This window comes from Eublepharis macularius, chromosome 2 (genome assembly GCF_028583425.1).
Source record: "Eublepharis macularius isolate TG4126 chromosome 2, MPM_Emac_v1.0, whole genome shotgun sequence".
In the NCBI taxonomy this organism is placed as follows: Eukaryota; Metazoa; Chordata; class Lepidosauria; order Squamata; family Eublepharidae; genus Eublepharis; species Eublepharis macularius.
Window position 1 is genome coordinate 194,916,620 of NC_072791.1, and position 20,362 is coordinate 194,936,981.

General features: G+C 41.1%; 1 protein-coding gene across 7 annotated transcripts in view; it reads right to left on the minus strand.

The window, feature by feature from the left end:
- LOC129323716 (sodium channel protein type 3 subunit alpha) overlaps window positions 1–18,591 on the minus strand; it is an 85,690-nt gene extending 67,099 nt beyond the window's left edge. For 4 of the 7 annotated variants that reach the window (XM_054970331.1, XM_054970330.1, XM_054970327.1 and 1 more), the window contains exons 1-10: window positions 18,325–18,591; window positions 16,932–17,050; window positions 15,288–15,377; window positions 13,494–13,622; window positions 12,722–12,813; window positions 11,505–11,777; window positions 10,808–10,871; window positions 4,301–4,442; window positions 3,283–3,489; window positions 1,588–1,857 (exon numbers count right to left, since the gene is read on the minus strand). In XM_054970331.1, coding sequence (XP_054826306.1) covers window positions 1,588–1,857; window positions 3,283–3,489; window positions 4,301–4,442; window positions 10,808–10,871; window positions 11,505–11,777; window positions 12,722–12,813; window positions 13,494–13,622; window positions 15,288–15,377; window positions 16,932–17,050; window positions 18,325–18,591 — 1,653 coding nt within the window. Of the gene's footprint in view, window positions 1–1,587; window positions 1,858–3,282; window positions 3,490–4,300; window positions 4,443–10,807; window positions 10,872–11,128; window positions 11,145–11,504; window positions 11,778–12,721; window positions 12,814–12,911; window positions 13,004–13,493; window positions 13,623–15,287; window positions 15,378–16,931; window positions 17,051–18,324 lie in introns of all 7 variants that reach the window. The other 3 variants (XM_054970332.1, XM_054970326.1, XM_054970329.1) reach the window with 2 other exon arrangements.
- Window positions 18,592–20,362: the final 1,771 nt, after the last annotated feature.

The window sequence follows — 20,362 nt, forward strand, 5'->3', positions numbered from 1 at the left end:
TTTGTGGGGGATGGGTGAGTGCTTTGTAGGGTCGCCAACCTCCAAGTGGGGCCTAGAGTTATTTCAGAATTACAACTAAATTCAAGACTACAGAAATCAGCAGCTTCGGGGGTGGGTGGGCTGTATGGTATCATATTCCTGCTAAGCCCCTCCCGTTCCCAAACTCTGCCATTCGCAGGCTCCACCTCCAAATCAGCAAGAATTTCCCAACCCTGTGCAGGCAACCCTAGTGATTGGGGGTGGGGGAGAGGTGCTTAAGCCCTTTTTCTAACTCCCTTCTCCCACCCAGCATCGAGGCCATTGCATCAGATACAGCAAGGGTGAGGATAAGATTGCTCCGCTAAATGTCATTCTATCCCCCATGCTCTCAAACCCAGTACAACCTCCAGACTCTAAAAGAAGGGAAGGAATCTTTCTTTCCCTTCCTCGCGTCTGCATTCAAGTTTGGGAAAAAGCAGAAGTATCTCTTGCCCACCCTCGATCGCAAACATGGAGTTGTCTCTATGAGAACTATAACACTGCTCTCCTCCAACAGGGTCACTGCCAATAAAGGAGCTTTGCCCATCACTACATTAGCCCCAAATTCAATTTCAATTCAATTCATTATGGTCATAGGACCAGCAATTACAAAGTAACCACCAAAAGCTGAAAATTTAAAATACTTTTTAAAAAAGTTACAAGTTATAAAATCAACTATACATCTAAAATCTTTAAAAGGGCACAGTAATTCAAAATTCCATCAATCAAGGATTTTCGTTTCCGAATCGCTAGTGAACAGAATTTAGCTACCGCATATGAGACAGATTTCTGAGTGTCTTCTAAGAGATATTCCTGCAGAGTTTTGGTCTTAAGGTTCATAAAATATTGCAAAGGTTTAAACCTAGTGAGAAGTGGAATAATCAGTTGAGTTCTTTCTTCTTGGTAAAACTCACAATGCAACAAGATATGTGCAAATGACTCAACCACATTTTCAGAACAGAGACAACAACGCTACTGTAATGGTAGGTGATGGAACCTGCCATATAAAACTGCAGAGGGAAGTGCGTCAAAACACGCTCTCGAAAAGGCCCATCTGTACCCCTCATACATGATATTCAATATTTCCCACCGATAGGAATGAATGGTAGCCATTCATATACAGAAGAAAATGAAAAATATGCACTCAGGGATACTGCTGTGGTTTTTGCACTAGACCACTAAACCACTAGACCACTAAACCTGTGGTCTCTTTGCCACTGATGTTCTCAGAGAATGGAGTAAAGTACATTTTGTTCCCTCTCAAGAGCATCCCATATCATACCTTGTTTACCTTGTTCCAAAGAATTCAATGGGAGCAACTGCAAACAAAGCCAATCTCTATCTGTATAGCCTGGCTACCCAAAAAATGATTCATTAGTTTCCTAAACATCTATAAGGACATAGCTTAGTACGGCTTCTTGGGGAAGAGAGTTCCACAGATGTGGTGCAATCAATTTTTAAAAGATATTTCGTCCCATTTGTTGCAACAACATTCTCTAGCTCTAGCTTTGCTAGTGAAGTCTACCTCAAGACTAAAAAGCCACAGCTGAAACTAGAATTGCACTGTACCTGGTGAGGCGAAGTCCTTTTTTCATAGGACAGGCGACCTCTTTGGATACTGTCTTCTGATTCGGATTTAGGAAATTTGTCAAGATCTTCTCTGTCTTCCGCTTCTGAGAGCTCTTTCTGCCGTCTTTTTTTCCTTTTGTTTCTTCTTTCTTTAGCACTCTTGGAGCTTAATTTAGATGCCTCCGAAGAACTTTCCAAGAGCTCCCCCAATCCACCCACGCCGCTGAAATCTCTTGATGCAACTGATGCTGCGGCCACAGCTGCTGTTGTCTGTTGTATGACAGTGTCAGGGAATTAGCATTAATTAGATTATTATATTAATAATCTTAAGAGAAGTTCATGATTGCTTCCAAAACTACACAATCAAGAAGTATAGAAGTATAAACGCCAGTAATTAGTGCATTCTTATGTAGTGTAAAAAACCTCCTGTTACTACAGTTCCTCGGAAACCGGTCCCCAAACTTAATAAGATTGCCAACAATGGAATTTTGTCGTTCTTTGGGATTTGCCTGAATATCCTAGACTCTGACCTAGAGGATACATTCCTCTCTGTCATTGTGTAAGGTGCTGCCTTTAATATTCAAAAAGTTCCTACGATGCTGCTAGGGAAATTTTAATAAAGACCCCTACCTTTTTAGTTTAGTGAACAAGAAACTTTGTCTGGCATGTGAAAATTATGGAAAACATCAAAATAACATATTCCACGTCTCTTGTTGTGACCGTTGCTATGCTGCAGGTCGGTATGATATTACACAACTTTGTAAATACATAACTATAAGAAATTTTTATCTAGAATAAGGATTCCACATTCAGCCTTGGACACTTCATATTGCACATTATGTTCCGGCCTTACCATAAAGAGACAGAAAGGATTCTTATTTGTATTAAGTATTTTGATTGTATCTTGTCACTCAAAGTAATGGTGCCATCACTCTCTTTAAGATGACATCTAAGTGAACTGTTTGTAATAACCTTCTTGCTCTTTTGATTCATATTGTTCATTTCATTTCGCATTAAAGTATTTAGGCATAAGAATAAGGTAGCTCAGAACGCATCAGGCCCCAGGAACCTCAAGCGTCTGAGTTTTGTGTGTAACAATAAAACTCTTATTTTTCTGTATCACTGAGGTTGGTGCCTTGGATTATATTTGGGTAAGCGGTAGAAGGGAAATGTATAATGCACCAGATGCACCAACCAATTACTATGTAAGAATCACTGGGGTAACAGTATGCAGGTCAATGTAGGCAGTATGCTCTACTTCCACTGTGTTCTTTTCTTGTAGAAATGCTGCAGGTGCACAGGCTGTGAAGAGGTAGGAAATAGTACTTGGGGCAGTTTTAAAGGCACACAAGGGCTCTCATGTCTTTTTGGTAGAAGCTGAAAAAGCAAGGAAAGCCAGTGGCTTGTGCTTCATCTAGACTAGATAACTTACTGAACTTTAAGTGGACTACCATAGGCCAGTGGAACCCTCCTTAGTGAGGAATAGATACCAATGCTTCAATCCGATTGAGCTTTCTCTAAGTATACAGCAGAAGAGGAGCCGTAGCAGCATTACCACCAGAAGAATTGTTCCCTTACTAGCTTTATAGAGGTTCTTACATTATGCAGTCCACACACCAATAACATTTAGCGAGGCATGATTTATAGCGATGAATTTTAGCAAATTCGCCAATATGCTTTCCAAAAGGAAGCTACCTGAGCTTCTTCTTGCTGTTTTTTCAACTGCTCAAGCATCTGCTGAAACTCTGCTTCCTTCTGCTCTGCTTCTTCCATGGTGGCTTGATTCTGTTCTTCATAGGCCATGGCAACAACAGCCAGGATCAAGTTGATCAGGTAGAAAGAGCCCAGGAAGATCACCAGAACAAAAAAGATCATGTATGTTTTGCCAGCGGCTCGTAATGTCTAGGAAGACAAAACAAGGTTTCATCCATTTGGTTTCCATTAATTATTCTTTGCCTGTGCATCATTTTTAGACAGCAAATCTTTATGACACACCAAATCTTTATTAATTGTTTAAAGTTTTGGGCAGAAAATAGAAATAAATTTTTTAAAAAGATCCTATAAATAAATTGTTTATAATGAAAGAAAACCTGAAGAAGGGAGCTCTGACTCTCAAAAGCTTACACCCTGAAAACCTTCTTGGTCTCTAAGGTGCCACAGGACTCAAATCCTGCAGAGTGTCTCAAGAAATGTGTAACAGATTTTGAATGAAAATGGTCTCCCTTGGTATAATCTCGGCAAAAAACCCTACCCATGAATATCAGGAAATCCTTTAGCCTCAACTACTTTATAAATGTTTTTTTAAATCCATATTTATCTATGTATTTGCCCCAGGCTATGAGTTTGTACTCAGAATTAGAGATGAATGTGGTAGAGTTGTAAAAATGTCATTAATGGACCCCAGAGACCCATGTTCAAATTCCCACTCAGCCACGAATCCTTTGTTGTGGCCTTGAGCCACACGCTTTCTCTCAGTTTAACCTTTTCACAGGATTATTGTGAGGACAAAAGGCAGTGGTGGGGAAACCATATGAGCTCCAGGAGTGGGTCAAATTATAATGAATAACATGTTGTGCATCTTAACGTTTTCTGTCTCATAAATCAACTATTCACAGCACCTCTGAGTCAGCTGCCTCTGGACTTTAGCTGACATAAAAAGAGTACCTCTGTTTTACTATGACAAGACTAAGCTTGCTTCATGACAGAGCCTTACCAGCTGATAAAGATTTTCCCAGTAGTCCTGAGTCATCAGCCGAAAGAGAGACAAGAAGGCCCAGCTAAAGGTATCAAAGCTTGTATAGCCATAGTTGGGATTTCTACCAGCTTTTACGCACACATATCCTTCTGGACACTGGCTATGGAACAGAAGAGCATATGAAACATGATTTTACATTTCATTTCACTTGTATTTTGGCATTGTTACGACCCCTTTCTTTCTCTTAGGTAGATTTTGCCTTTAAGCCCTTTATTCTTGCTCCCTCTTGGTAGACTGCTGCCACCAGGAATTAAATTCCAGAATAACATAAATTTCTCCTTTTAGTAATGTGCCTAAGGGTCAGGCTTTTCGTGGTACTATGTACTCGTGGTACTGAGGAAAGGAATGGGATATAGGAATAACTCTGGGATAAAAAAACCCAAAGTAAACTTTTATTTTTATAAGAAGCGAATCGGTGTCATATTTCTAAAACTTGATGGTTTCAAAAGAGTACTTCTCAATTCTTAAAGTTACTTTACTTAAACCGAGTCACACAGGTCTCTCAGGCTTCACACACAGTTTGCCTGCTTTTGATATTAATTTCTCTCTCAATTACAAGTATGATCTTTTCTCAGGCTCACACACAGTTTGCCTGCTTTCTCTTGACTGAATGTTCTTTCACAAACACACAGTTCAGGCTTCCACACAGGTTATATTTTTCTCAGACAACATACACAAACTCACACAGCTTGCCTGCTTTTCATATTAATTTCTCTCTCAGTTACAAGTAAGACCTTTTCTCAAGCGCATACACAGTTTGCCTGCTTTTCCCTGACTGAATGTTCTTTCACAAGCACACAGTTCAGGTTTCCACATAGGTTATATTTCTCTCAGACAACATACAGAAGCTCAGGCTGCACACAGCTTCCCTGCTAATACTAGACTCAATATTTTTCTCAGAAATGCTTAAACATGCTAAGGCTGCACACAGCTAGCCTCTCTTTCCCTGACCGAATGTTCTTTCTCCACTCTCAGTCCAAAACTGCCTTCACTCCACCCACACTCTCAGTCATCAACTGAGCCAAAGCCACTTACAACCAGCAAGGTGCAAGACAAACCAGTAAAAAAAGACAATAGAACAACAACAGAACAGTGTACACACTGAGCCATCCCACTAGAGCTTGTGGCAGAAACTTTGGCTTCCTTCAAAGGACCTTGCAATTCTCTTTGTCGGCAGACTGGCTATTTTGTGCTTAGAGAAGTGGGACCAATTACAGAAAACAAAGTAATTTATCTAGAATCTAACATAGCTGCACAGAAAGGAAGAGACTGGTAAACTGACAGGAAGAGAGGAGAACAAAGAACTGAGATGAAGCACGAAGGAAGCCGGAGAACTGCATTGTGGGGACAAACAATGACATTTAGTAGAAGGAAGAAGTGACCACCTCCCTATCTGACTAGCTTTTCTGTACATTGCCCCCCTAATAGCTTCTCTTGTACACAAGACACTACAAATGCTGACACTTATCTCAGAGGTTATTTCACAAGAAACAAACCAACAGTATTGTGGGAGGGAGAACAACTGGAAGAGGCTGCTGGGAGAATCAAAGCTGGAATACATGTTCATTTTGCAACTAGAAGCATGTTTAGCTAGAGTTATGTTTGTAAAACCATATCTAAAGTTTAAAGGATTTGAATGTTCCTGGATGTAGCCAGGGCTTTTTTTGTCTCGGAATGCCCCGGAATGGCGTTCCGGCAGCTCTGGTGGTGTCACGTAGGTATTATTAAAATGGCCTACTTTGGCCATTTTGGGTCCAGATCAGGCCACTGCTGGCCCGATCCTGGCCATTTCAGCCCGAATCCGGGCTGGTTTGGGCCCTAAATAGGCCCAAAATGGCAGAAACTGCACCAAAATGGCCCAGATCAGGGCCAAAATGGCCAGGATCAGGCTGGAGCCGGGCAGGGGATGGTTCCCACAGCTGTTTTGGCCAAGATGCTGGCTGTTTCGGCCGTTTGGGGCCCATTTAGGGCCCAAAATGGCTCAGATTGGGGCCGAAACGGCCAGTATCGGCCCAGTGACGGACAGCGGAGGGTTCCCCCGCCTGGCAGCAGCCTGTTCCAGGGCCCAAAACAGCAGCGGCCCATTCCATTTAGAGCCCAAACTGCCAGGATTGGGGCTGAAACAGCCCAGAGCAGGCCCAAAACGGCGAGGATCGGGCCACTGCCGGGCAGGGGAACCCTCCCCCCACCCAGGAGCAGCCTGATCCTGGCTGTTTTGGACCCCTTTGGGCCATTTTAGGGCCCAATTCAGGCCCCAAATGGCCAGGATTTGGCCCAAAATGGCCAGGATCAGGCCTGAAACAGCCAGGATCAGGTCTCTGTCGGGTGGGGGAACACTCCCCAGTCCAACAGTGGCCCAATCTTGGCCATTTTGAGCCCCTTTGGGCCATTTTGGGCCCCATTCCAGGCCAATCCAGGCAATTTCTGGCCATTTTGTGCCAATTTGGATCCAGAACGGCCTGGATCGGGCCATAAATGGCCAGGTTCAGGCTGCTGCCCTGTGGGGGAGTGCTCTCCCATGTGGCAACAGCCTGTTCCAGGCTGATCCAGGCCATTTGGGGCCTGTTTGGGCCCAATTTGTGCCTGAAATGGCCCAGATCCGGCCACTCCCAGGTGGGTGGAGTGCCCCCTCACGGTGGAGTGGCCTGTTCCAGGCTGAATCAGACCACCACAAATTGAGCAGCGGAGCGCTCCCGGGGCAGCCATGCCTGCATGATGACATGACTTCCCAGAAGAGCTTTCATCATGCAGTCCTGGGAGCGCACCCGCGTTGTGCGTGCGCACATGTATTGAGAGTTGCACCACCTTCCTTCTCCCGGGAGTTGCCCCAGGTGAGAGTTCCCCACCTCTTTCCCCAGAAAAAAAAAGCCCTGGATGTAGCTTTGAGTGACCAAAAATCTCTGAACTTTTAATACCTGTCAAATAGTAGTATAAGAAAAATCTGTATTTCTATTGGCAGGGAATAGTCTAAAATAAATGCAATCATAGATCCAAAACAGTTTTTCCAAAGGTGAAAAAAGGAGGCAGAAGTCCAAAAAAGCTATACTGGCAACCATGGAAGCTGCATAGACAAAAGCCATGTGGGACGGGGCTGCAATACTGCTGTTAAAGCAAGGTAATACCTAGAATACACATTGCAATTGACTACAATCGTATTCAGTTATGGCGCCTTTTGAACTGTTCCATTCTACTACAGTTCAAATCGTTTCATTAAAAAGCTCTCTTGAACATTTGTGTTTTGTTCATTCTGCAGAATGATAGAACTGTAGAAGCCTTCCTGACCTCCTCAAGCAGGACATTCTGCTAAGTGGGAGCCCCTTGGAGAATGCAAGAGTGTTTTCAGCCTCAGAAGACAAAGAGTACTATTGTAGTAGTAGTAAGTGGAATGATGAGGGAAGCTGTTGCAGTGTAGCATAGCAAAAGAGGCAGTCCAGCAGGTCCAAGGCCGTTAAGGGACTTTGTAGGTGAGAACTAGAATCTTGAATTGATAAATGATTGGTAACCAATGAAGCGACCGCAGAATGGATGTGACATGCGTGCTCTACCTGGCATCCAACAGTTACCAAGCTGCAGTGAACTGGAGTTTCTGAGTTGACTTTAAGGGCATATTTGTGTACAGTGCATTACAATAGTCTAACCCTGAGTTGACCACTGCATGGATCCACAAGGCCAAATCAACTCAGTCACCTTCTGGGCTAAATAAAGCTGGAAGAATGCATTTGTTGCAGCTACATTAACTTCCTTCTCTACCAATGAAGCTGGAACCAGTATAATCCCTAAACTTTTAACAGGATCAGCGGTCATCAGCTAGACCCCATCAAAGGTGGGAAGCACTGTGTCCTTGAAGATCTCAGCCTTCCCAACCAGCAATACCTCTGTCTTGTCAGAATTCAGTTTCAAGTTGCTTACCCTTAGGCATCTAACCCCAACATCAGGATCTTTACATCATTTATCCAGTGGATAAAGAAATATACAGCTGGGTATCATCCACATATTGATGACGACCGACTCCAAAATTATGCTTTCTCCTATCTATGGCTTTATACAGAGATTGAACAGCAAGCGTGATAAGACTGGGTCTTGTAGAACCCACACTGATGACAACTGGTCTCCTGAGAGCTAAACTACAAGAAACGAATTACATGAGGATGTGCATGTGAAGAGAGTTGCAATGTTAGCTGGGAAGCTGAGTTTTAAAAGAAAGACAGATCGGAAAGCTTTGTCAATTTCCCTCTCTACAGAGCCAGCAAAGATGCTCCTCAGAGGGTTTGTTAATTTCCTCTTCACCTCTAGAAGGCTCTGTCAGTTTCACCTCCACTTCTAGGTGAAGAAGAAATTAACAAACCCTTTGAGGAGGGATCTTTGCTAGGTCAGTAGAGAGGGAAATTGACAAAGCCTTCCAATTTGTCTTTTAAAACTCAGCTTCCCAGCTAACATTGCAACTCCCTTCATGTGACTGTCTTCGTGTAATTCGTCTCTTGTAGTTTAACTCTGAGTCCTGCCCATAAGGGACAACCTATCCAAACCAATGCCATTTCCATCCTATTCAGCTGACAGTTAAAGGAAATTAAATACTGAAACAAAGACCTCATCCCAAAATTCTAGAAACATATTTTTACCATATAAAATACAGGATAAGAACTAACATTCAAGATCTTAAAGGATTTGTGGACCTCTCATTTTAAGATAATTTTGCTAAAGGTGACCTGAGAAATACCCAACTGCTCTTTTTAATTTTCTGATTTCAGAGCGATTTCACTTTTCCCTTGGAAAAAGATCTTAAGTCCAATCATTGAACTTTTTAGTTAGTTAACGGAAGCATATTTCTTTAGCATTTTATACATTTCAGATTTCAACCAAGTGTAGTTCATGCCAGCAGTACCTGGGCAGTGGCAACAGAAGAAGCCTTTGACCTCTGTGCCCATCCTCTGGGCCTTCTGAGGTATCAGATACGTCACTATGGGAAACAAGATGCTAGACTAGATGGACCAGTAGACTGATCCAGCACAGCTGCAGTGCTCTTATATTCTTAACTATCACTGTCTCTTCCAAATCCTATTTTGTAAAGATGTAACAGACTCATCTAGATGTTTTGTGCTATTGCTATCATTCCAAATGTTTATGCTTGTGATCCAGTGGGAGCTTCATCAACCCATTGGCTGGTCTCTAGCTTCTAATGTTATTTTAAAATTATAAATGTTTTTAAACAATTGCTTATGCTACAATAAAATTGGTTAGTCTTAAAGGTGCTACTGGACTCTTTTTGATTTTGCTACTACAGACTAACACGGCTAACTCCTCTGGATCTTAAACAATTGCTTGCCAAAGTTCTTATTGGCCTGTTTTATTATCAGCCCGTTTTATTATCAGCTGTAATTGCTTAACTATTTATACTCAGGTAGCTACCTTATTTATTTCAGACTATGACTAAATCCAGCAGGTGGCTACTCTTGAGTAGAGATGGGCACGAACAGCAATATGAACTAAAAAAAGCCACAAACAGCCCAATCAGCTGTTTGCGAACAAGCTGTTGGTGAGGCCCCATTCTAAACAAACTCTAACAAACAGGTGTTCCTTGCAAGCCTCGTTTGTTGCTGTTCATCAAACCAGACAGTCTGGCACCTGCAATCAATTCCCTTGGCAACCGGAGGCAGGGACTGCCTGAACTCTGTCTGAACTCCTGCTGTTGCCCTGGAAACCCCAATCTAAGCCCAATTTAGCTTGAGAGGCAGGTCTTCCTTTCAAGTGTGGAGTTCCAAATTTGTTACAAGGAAGCAAAGAGCAGGGGGGAGGGGGGCTCCCAGCTCCGGTGTTGCAGACAGTGAGGGAGAGACAGTTGCTGTTGGCATTTTGAGAGACAGGGAGAGTGCGCTGGAGCTTGAATTTTCTTTGTGTACGGTGGGATAGGGATCTACCTCTTCAAGTTCCAGGGCCGCTGTCAGGCTCTGGGCCAAACTATTATTTATTACTGGTACCTTTCCTGCTGCCTGCTCAGGTAAGGTTTCTGGGAGTGGTGCGGTAGGGATCTACCCCTTCAGGTTCCAGGGCTGCTGCCAGGCTCTGGGGACAAGCTATTATTTATTATTGGTACATTTCCTGCTGCCTGCTCAGGTAGAGTTCCTGGGAGTGGAGCAGTAGGGATCTTGATGGCTGGAGGAGAGCCTGCTGGCCCCCACGAACAACGAACATATTCGTGACAGGATCATGTTCGTCAGTGTTCATTGTTCGTTGTTCGTGGATGGCAACGAACAATGAATACCATGTTCGGGTTTTTTTCTATTCGTGCCCATGTCTACTCTTGAGAGCACTAGCGTGCATTCTGAACTCTCCTGTTTGCAAAAGATTCCCAATATTCATGCAAAGGAATAGAGCTGAGATTGTAGAACTGCCTTTGCACTGAAGAGCTGTGTAAACATGAGAGAACTTTTTATCTACAGAATACAGTGGATTAATAAAAATGCTTACCCAGCATCTGAACTGTTGCCACAAAGCAGAGCATCTCGTTGTCCATCTAAAACATAAAAATGACCTAACGGTAGAAAGAAAAAAAGAAATAATTGTACCTGACTATAACAAAGCACTATCAAGGCAATTTTATATTTTACCCTATTACTTTTATATAATATTATACAATATCACAGAACTGAAAAAAAATAAAGCATAAATTTTCCTGTTTATTCGAATCATATTTGGCTTGGCGTGTGACTATCTTTTAATGGAAAATACTATTTTAATTCAGCCAGGAAGACAATGAAAGAATCATAGAATCATAGGGTTGGAAGGGACCTCTAGGAAAGAAATCCTAGGCTATTCATTGGAAGTTATAATGGATGAAACCTGCATACATGTACATATGAATAAACACAGTTCTGAAGAAAAAATACTTTCTTTGTCGGTGATAAATACACTAGTCCTTGCAGGAATAGATTTAGAAGAGCTATTCCCTCCTGAGCATGAAAGAAATGCCTACTTGCAGCTTATAATTTTTGTAACTAATTACATTAAAATAATTTTAAATTGTTGCCTGATTAACTGTGGTCACTTTTTAAACTTAGCCATTCAACACATTTCTGCAGTTCTGATTTAACACTATTTTAACTGGTTAGATTCATTTCAACATGACAAACATTTTGCACATATTGATTATATCACTCAGGCTTACCTTCATCCTCCGTGTACTCCTCCCAGTCAAATGTGCTCACAGTCGTATTAACAAATGAGACATTTTCTCCCATTGTGCTATTGAAGTAGGAGGTAATGTTTATGTGAAAAGTGGAATTGTCTGGAGGCCAGAGCAAACATTTGTGCCTCAAGTTGCCCATGAACAGCTGCAGCCCTATGAGTGCAAATACACTCAGACAAAACACAGTCAGGATCATGACATCCGAGAGCTTCTTCACAGACTGAATTAGGGCACCCACAATAGTCTTTAGACCTGCAAACAGACGGGATCCAAAGAGCTATTTAAAGGAATCAGGCATTCTTTCCAGCATATTTTAAGACTGCATGCAGAAAACATCTTACTGTAAAACATCCAAGCTTCATGAACATCATCAACACTTGTGAAAATGCACGAGAAGCAAAAACCACCTGCTCATGAATGTGCAGTGTACATTTCAACAAATGTACTTTGTCATAAAACAGGAAGTTTATCTGTTATAGGCTGCTTGTATATAATGATATTTGGTAAAATTTTCCTGTGCTTGATTTTTTCTTAAAGAATGAATTTTCATTAACTACAATATATTGGTTTAAGATTATTTTCAGGACGGCTTTCAGATATCTTGATTTGTAATTCACTTAGAGCACATTTTATAGTTAAAAACAGAACACAACTTTCTAAATAAAAAATAATAATTCTTTATTTGAAATAGCTGGAGTAGAAAAGCTATGTAGATAAGAAGATCCTGGGCCATGTTCATCTGGACATTCATTAATATGCTCCCAAGCAAGATCCTCATTTATATAAGCAGTGAGCTTTAAAAAACAAAAAAAAGATAGCTTTCAAAACTTAATTCAAAATTGAGCTGAAGCAATAAGTGCTAAAATATATGTCGACAAAAAAGCCATAGTGACAAAAGCTTTTCAGTACAAAAAAAGAAAACCTGCCACCTTAAAAGCAAAACACAAAAAAGGAAAAAAGCAAACCCCCAAACAAGATATAATGCATAGACTGCGCATTCCGTAGATCTCTCATGCAATCGTTTTGTTAAACACAAAGGCTGATTTTGCAAATTAAAAAAAAATGTTACGTTTGAAAAGACAAGGAATCTTTTGATTCCTGCCTTTTAGTAACATAAGCAGGGACTGACAAGACATAAGCTTGTGAACTCAACTTCAACAGAACTACTCAGCCTCTGTGTTTAACGTAGCTCTCACCTGGAATGACTGATATTGTTTTCAATGCCCGGAGAACTCTGAATGTTCTCAACGCTGAGACATTGCCCAGGTCCACAAACTCTGTCACATATCTGTAATAGGGGAGTTACACACACAAACACAATGACAGCACGCAAAAAACAGTTGGAGATACAAAGGGGCCTGGCACTTCATACCGCTCACTTCTTACCTGGGATTACAGAAATAGTTTTCAAAGCTCTCAATACTCTGAAAGTTCGAAGAGCTGAAACATTGCCTAGGTTTACAAATTCTGTTACATACCTGTAGAATTAAATCACAGTTATTCAGAATTGAGGCAGAGCTTAAGCTAATTACTTGGGGGGGTCTTTAATCAAGACCGCTTTGACGATTTCGCTTTTGCAGTCGTTTGCCTCATCAGAGAGGTTTGCATTTATTAACTATCATCTACATTTTAAGTTTCATTGACATGAAACTCACATTTTGCATTGGAAAATCTAAGCTAGAATAATTTAATAAGTGGCATGAAGTCAAAATGAGAGTTTCCATTCTAGTATGCATAAAGAATGCAGGACATGAAATTTGCGTCCCTAAAAAGCAAATGAACTAGTGGGCACTTCTGCAGTGTTTTGTCCTTACAGTGAGCTAAAAATGGGATAACATGTAGTGAAGTGACTTCACTGCTAACAGGACTTTTGCCTAAGTTATCGCATGCATGCCTTCTGGGATGGTACATGCTGACACTAATTTCATGCCTTTAAAAGTTTTTTTTCCTAATCGTCAAACCACTTACGCCATCATAATGACACTGAAGTCGAGCCAGTTCCATGGGTCTCGAAGAAAAGTGAAACCCTCCAAACAGAAGCCCCTTGCTAGAATTTTAATAAGCGATTCAAAGGTATAAATTCCAGTGAACGTGTACCTAAAAGGCAGTAAGCAGAACATTTGGCATCATTAATGTTAGACCCTTTGCCACAGGCTCAAAACATAACAAATATGCTAGATGTTCTCCTATTGATGCTTGGAGCACAGTGTAGCTCATATAATCATATAATAAACATTCTGTCTACTGGACCCCAATATGTTTTACTGGGCAATTTTGTTTAAACTGAACACATCCTTCTGAATTCATTTTACCCTCTATAATGGATGGATGATAAAAGCAGTAATTTCAGATATATTGGATGCCCTCTTCAGTGTCATCTGCCATCCAGCCTCCTCCCCCCTTTTCTCATACTGTTTCCCTCTTCTGCAACAAGCATTTCCTTAAGACTCACTGTTAAAAGTCTTACAGGGGCCTTAACTCTACCTCCATTACTGCCAGACTCTCATTTACCCACTTTAGCTCCTCACTGATCAATCTATGAATCACCTACGTAGCCTCTGTCTGCCCCATCTAACACAGACTGAAAGCTCCCTTGGGAAAGGAATGCGCAACTCGCATGTTTTGCACAGTACCTCTAAGAGTCTCTTTCCTACTTTTAGTGCTTGGTATAAATTGAACTTTGTTGTGCTAAAAAGTCTCATTGGCTCTGAGGTTTAAGAACAGTCCTCTTAAATAACAAAAGCTAGAAAGAAAATGGAAGCCCTGATAGAGTGGGCAGACTAAAGCAAGTACTAATAGCCTGTTCATCATGAATTATGGGGTCACAACAGTCAAGATGCTAGAAATTCCCTGATGGAAGTTAAAAGGACACAGGGAGGATACAATTACAGCCATGTGGGAGCCTGATTCAGACTGGAGATGTGTGGAGGAGGGGGGATTAGCCAAACTGTGCAAGAGTGGGAGGGTTAATCAAATCCAAGCTTTCCTCCCTCCATGCAGCCACAGTCTGAATAGGGCTCCTGCATGCCTGTCATTTCCCTTTAAAAAGCTCTGTGTTCTCCATCAGGTCTAGTTTGACCTTCAGACTGAATCATCTTCTCCCCGCACTATTCCAAACAGCAATTTAGGTAGAGACAAATCCAGATTTCAACCAAATTGTGCCACATATTACAGAGAGATTGGAAATATATTGGGGTTAGAGTGATACCAGTAATACCTGGGTTTGGATACTCATTGGTCGTGATTGAAGCTCAACGATGGTTTGGGGCCAGTCCCTATGTCTCAGCCTAACTTATATCATAGAATTGTTATAAAGATTATAGGATGTGTGTGGAGCCACCCATGTATGCCAATCTGAACTTCTTCAACAAACGGCAAAATGAAAGCACAGAGGAGGAAGAGGAGGATCCTGAGCGAAAGAGATTAAACTGCCCTAATTCGTAAGATTGGTCCTGATGGGACAGATAGAAAGGGCTACTTTCTGCCTTCCTTCTCCCTACTGCAGCCTCACAAGAAACATGGCTCTCAGATCACACAAATCCTGCGACCCTGGGAATAAACTTTCTTTGGACTAGAAAGTACTGCTAGGGAAGGAGAATGCATTAAAGTTCCACAACAATTGGCACATTCTACTGACAGATCAGTGGAGCCATATTGTAGGAAAAAATGTTACGGAAACAGCCAACAAAATGCACAACTGCTTCAACAAACAAAATAGATTACAAGGTTTTCTGTTATGTTTTTTTTCAAAAAATGACTTACTCTACATTCTTTGTCCAGTCCGGAGGGTTGCTCATTGTCATAAATACACAATTGGTCAAAATAGTGCACATAATAAGCATGCTGAATAATGTAAAATGCAGTCAAGGAACATTGACATTAAATCAGATACCCTATAACACAAAGTGAAATCACAGGCAGCACCCACTCAAGTCAGGACTAGATATGCAGGGTTCTAAAGCAATAAATGAATGTAAGATTGCTGAATGGCAGCTATCTTATATCCATTTCAGCAAGCTAGATTAATACCAGTGGCATCTTTAACAGCCAATATATTGTAGTGCGAGCCACATTTGATGAGCCTGTGGAAATTTCTTAAGTTGCTGCCAAGTCATTGTGGCTGTATAAGTCAATGAGTTGTGCTCTCCACATTCTTGCAAGTACACATGACTGAAGATACCTCCGTATGACAATTGTGCAAATCAGTCCTAACTTTCCGCCCTTCTAAGGAAATTTTTTAAATTATTTTAATTTTATTTTAAAATTAAAATAAATTTTCATAAATAAAATAAATTTATTTTAAAATATTTTAAAATAATTTAATTTTAATTGTTAAAATTATTTTTAAACAATCAATTGGATGTGTATTCCCCCCCCCCCCCCGCCTTACATTCTAATTGGACTTTTCACAGAATTATTGCAGATTACTGAATATAAAAGAATTATTTCAGAGGTATTGGCTTCTTATTTCGTTTACTCTTTTATTTTTCCAGATACGTTTATTATCCATATTCACAACATTACAATGTAAAGAGTCACACAGTGTATTTGGTAGAGTGATAGACTAAGATCTGGGAGACCAAAGTTCAAATCCCCGCTCTGCCATGAAGCTTGCTGGACCTGCCACTCAGCCTAACCTACCTCACAGGGTTGTTGGGAAAATAAAATGGAGAAGGGAGAACCATGTATGTCACTTTTAGCTCCTTAGAGAACGGTAAGTCTAAAAACGTACTAATAAAATGAAAATATTGTCATTAACAAGAACAGTATGCATAACAAATTTTCTCTAATCTCTCTTCTTCACTTTACCACTCCCCACGCCTTTCCACTTCCTCATCTCCAGAACTCCTCCCCCCCCCCCCCGGATATACCCCACATTGACCATCACAGCATTTTCTCACCTGGCTGAAATGTCTCAATGAGATCCAGGTACCACAAAGATGATATTTTAATCATGTCCATAGCCATTGCTTTAAAGGCAAAAGCAATCAAGTTCAGAATTTTTAAAATATCTCTAATCTGATAAAACTATTTTTATTCATGGGAATTAGTAAGAATGTGTACATATTAAGAATCTAGATAATAAATTCAGACTTACAATTTGACAACACTAAAAAAAATCAAATAAGAACAGGACAGTTACACACAGTGTATTCAGTGGGAGTTTCTTAATTTCATATAATTAAACTACCAACAAGGTCATTAAACTACCAACAAGGATGCCAATAGAACAATTCTAAACAGAGTTACACCCTAGTAAGTCCATTGAATTCTATGGGCTTAGAAGGGTGTAACACTGCTTAGGATGAGACTGTTATTTTTACATTTATTTGTAAATATGCTCCTTTTGTAAAACATTTCAAATTTCACTTCAAACACATGAAATCAACTACTTGAAAAGGATATGAATGTACCAAAATTTTAATAGCAATTTTTCTGAGGGGATTGAAAGGAGTTAAAATGTACAAGGCAGATGCGGCACTGAATCGAAAAATTGCCTTCCCTCTATTCAGTACTATGAAGGTCTGGAAAATAAACAGAATGTATCATGAAAAAATTCATTATGTATCATATGCAAATAATTATTTTGTACAGTTAGTTGTTCCATTGACTGGCAGGAAAAGTTCTTGCTGATTGTCCCATTTAAGTTAATAGGAATTGTTGTTAACAGCAAGAGGACTGGTAATTACTGTAGTTGTCAATGGGAAACAAGGCACCCAAGCATCTCTTGCTAAAAAATTTAAATACTATTTAAAAGACCACTGAGAGGTATGCATGCTTAACAGATCGTGGATTTTTATAGATTCACAATATTTTCTAAAGTAGGTTGAACAAAGTTGTGAGTAGGGACCACAGTCTGGAAGATAGTGATGCATACGATCATTACACCGAGAAATGGATGAATCATTCCAGAAACACAAGAATCTAGATTACGATTGTCTGAGGAGTTTATTCATAGTTACATCTCTATGTGCAGCAAAAGCCCTAGCAATTCAGCAGAATTAGTTTGTCATGTCATTCACTGCAGAAATACTACAGACCAGGGCCAGATCAAGGGGGGGCAGGGGGGGTAGTCTGCCCCGGCACCGCCAGGGAGGGGGTGCCGGGAGCAGCTGCCAGCTGCTGGGAGCGCGCGGGCGGCAGCGTGGGCAGCCTCGCAGCCCCCTGCGCTGCCTTTTGCCTGCCCTGCAGGACAGGGGGTGGCCAGCTGCCCCCTGTCCTGTGGGGCAGGTGAATGGTGCGGGCGGCCTGGCAGCCCCCCACGCTGCCTTTTGCCTGCCCCGCAGGACAGGGGGTGCGCGGCAAGCCGGCCGCCCCGTCCTGCGGGGCAGGCAAAAGGCAGGCGAAGTGACATCATAAAACGTTGGTTTTTAAAAATGCCACACACGCCCCGCCTAGACTGGCAGCGGGCACTGGAAGCTCAGAGCAGGGGATCCCTCGCCCCAAACAGGAGTTTGGCAGCCCTGAGGCCTGCCCTCTTTTGCACCTGGTCAGTATGAAGTATAAAAAATGAAGCGTGGACAAAGGTTGCAGCTTGATATTAGACTTGGGTTATAGATCAGAAAAAGCTGAAGATGCTTGCCTCAGTGCATTACAATACAGAATCATTAATTGTGGTGATGTTGTGAAACTCCAGACATTTTCCAGAATACAAAACAGTTGTAGTCAAGCATAAACAGAGAGAATTTTAATGATACTGGTAAACACAGATAAGCTCTCAGAAATTAACTTAACGGTCAAAGTTTGGAAATGTTAGTCAAGACATCCCAAAATCCATCCAGTCTAAATAAACACTCACTTTTTTATTGCTATAATATGGGTCAAAGTCTTCCAAAGGTTCGGACACCATTCCCGGAGGAATGTCTCCATATATAAACGGAAGCGTTTTCCCTGCTTCCAAGTCACTATTTGGCTTGGGGCCATTTTCATCATCATCATCTGCATGATCTTGTTTGGGTTTTTTAGCTTTCTCCTCTGCACAACGTTTTTCAATAGCTGCAAGAGATTCTCTAGTAAAATAGCGGAAGCTGTCAGGTCCTGGTGGTACCAGCCGTGCCTGTGCCATTTTTTCATCCTGCACATTTAAGTTACTTTTAGCCTATTGCATAAGAATGACCTGTAAAACAAAAAGAATGGAAACACGTGCATAACACACTAGTTGTTAATTCATCTGTCTCCTCCTTTTGCAAGTCTAAACTTTACCCTGTTAAAATACGGGGAAGGGGGGTGGGAAGCATGGGCAGCTCTCACGCTGATTGTGAATTCACATTTTATCTAAACTTTGCTCTTCAAAGTAGAAATCTCTAAGATGATAAGAATATAAAGGCTGCAATCCTAAGAACACTAACTTGGGAATAAGCCACTCTGAATAAAATGGTACTTACTTCTGAGCACATATGCATATGATGAGACTGGTGATGTCATGATGTTACGAGGTAGACCTATTATCATGATTCTGTTTTGAGTGGTCTGAATGGGAATTTTTACTGTGTTTTTGCAACAACAGGTCCTTAGTTATCAGTGAATGCCAATAGAAAGGTAATACCAATAGAAAAGTGTGAGGTTATAAAGGGAGTTAAGGGATGGTCAAGATGGCAAGAGAGGATATCGAGACGTTTACTGGTTTTACTGGTTTTTATACTGCTGTTTTACACTTGTTATGCATATATTTTTTAAAAATTTGTAAGCCATTTTGAGTACCATTTTATTTCCTAAATAAACCCATTAATAAAATAAAGTAGAAGGTGGCTTGTGCTGTTAAAGGAATGGAAAGCTGAAGCAAGATCTCCAAGTCATAATGAAGCACAATTGAACAGCTGGACGTGAAAATGTATCCTACCTTTATATTTTTGGGCTATGTCAGATCTTGAAACAGAGGCCACGGATTTGCAGAATATACTTGTTTGGGTGGAATATGTTTCAGTCGTGGACTACAAAACCTTCTCCTTGTTCCACAAAATGAAGTCAAAGCATCCCATCCTTAATACTTGTACAGAATGGTTCTCCTGTCAGCAAAATCCTGGCCATTTTGGTACACATGCGCTAAACAAAAAAGAAGAGTTAAATAGTTTCTAGCATCCAGGCACAGTGTCGCATATTTCTCCAAGCTTAGAGCCAAAACACACGAGAAGAAATACCTAGGTTCAACACGTGTTCTCTTACCTCAAGGTTTGCCGGGATCTGTAGGCGTCCTGGAAGCTTAAAGTTTAGAATTTACAGAGCAGCAGGAAGGGAAATACAGGCACCTGAATTTCCCTTCCCCTTCCTGCTGCTCTGTAAATGATAAACTTGTTCTCTTACCTCAAGGGTTGTTGGGAAGTGTAGGTGTCTTGGAAGCTTAAAGTTTAGCATTTACAGAGCAACAGGAAGGGGAAGGGAAATACAGGCACCTGTATTTCCCTTCCTGCTGCTCTGTAAATGCTAAACTTTAAGCTTCCAGGACACCTACAGATCCCGGCAAACCTTGAGGTAAGAGAACATGTGCTGAACCTACGTATTTCTTCTCGTGTGTTTTGGCTCTCAGATGCAACAATATTTCAAAAATTAGTATGAAAAAAGAGACTGGTTTCATACATGGTATCCTTTGCTACGTACTGACACAGATTTCTGAAGGTTCTCTTGATGAGTTTGTCAGTTTACTCAAACCTTTACAGATCTAAAGACATTTCCAGTATTACAAAATTGGTCAAGTGAAGATATGTTCAGGAATGATTTGTAGCACACAAAAGCATTTTTCCCTTGATGTAAGCATGAACTGTAACATAGCAGGATGAAGGTTCTCTGATAGGATTGCCAGGTCTCCCTACCCCCTGGACCCCCTTTCATGGTATCCTCGG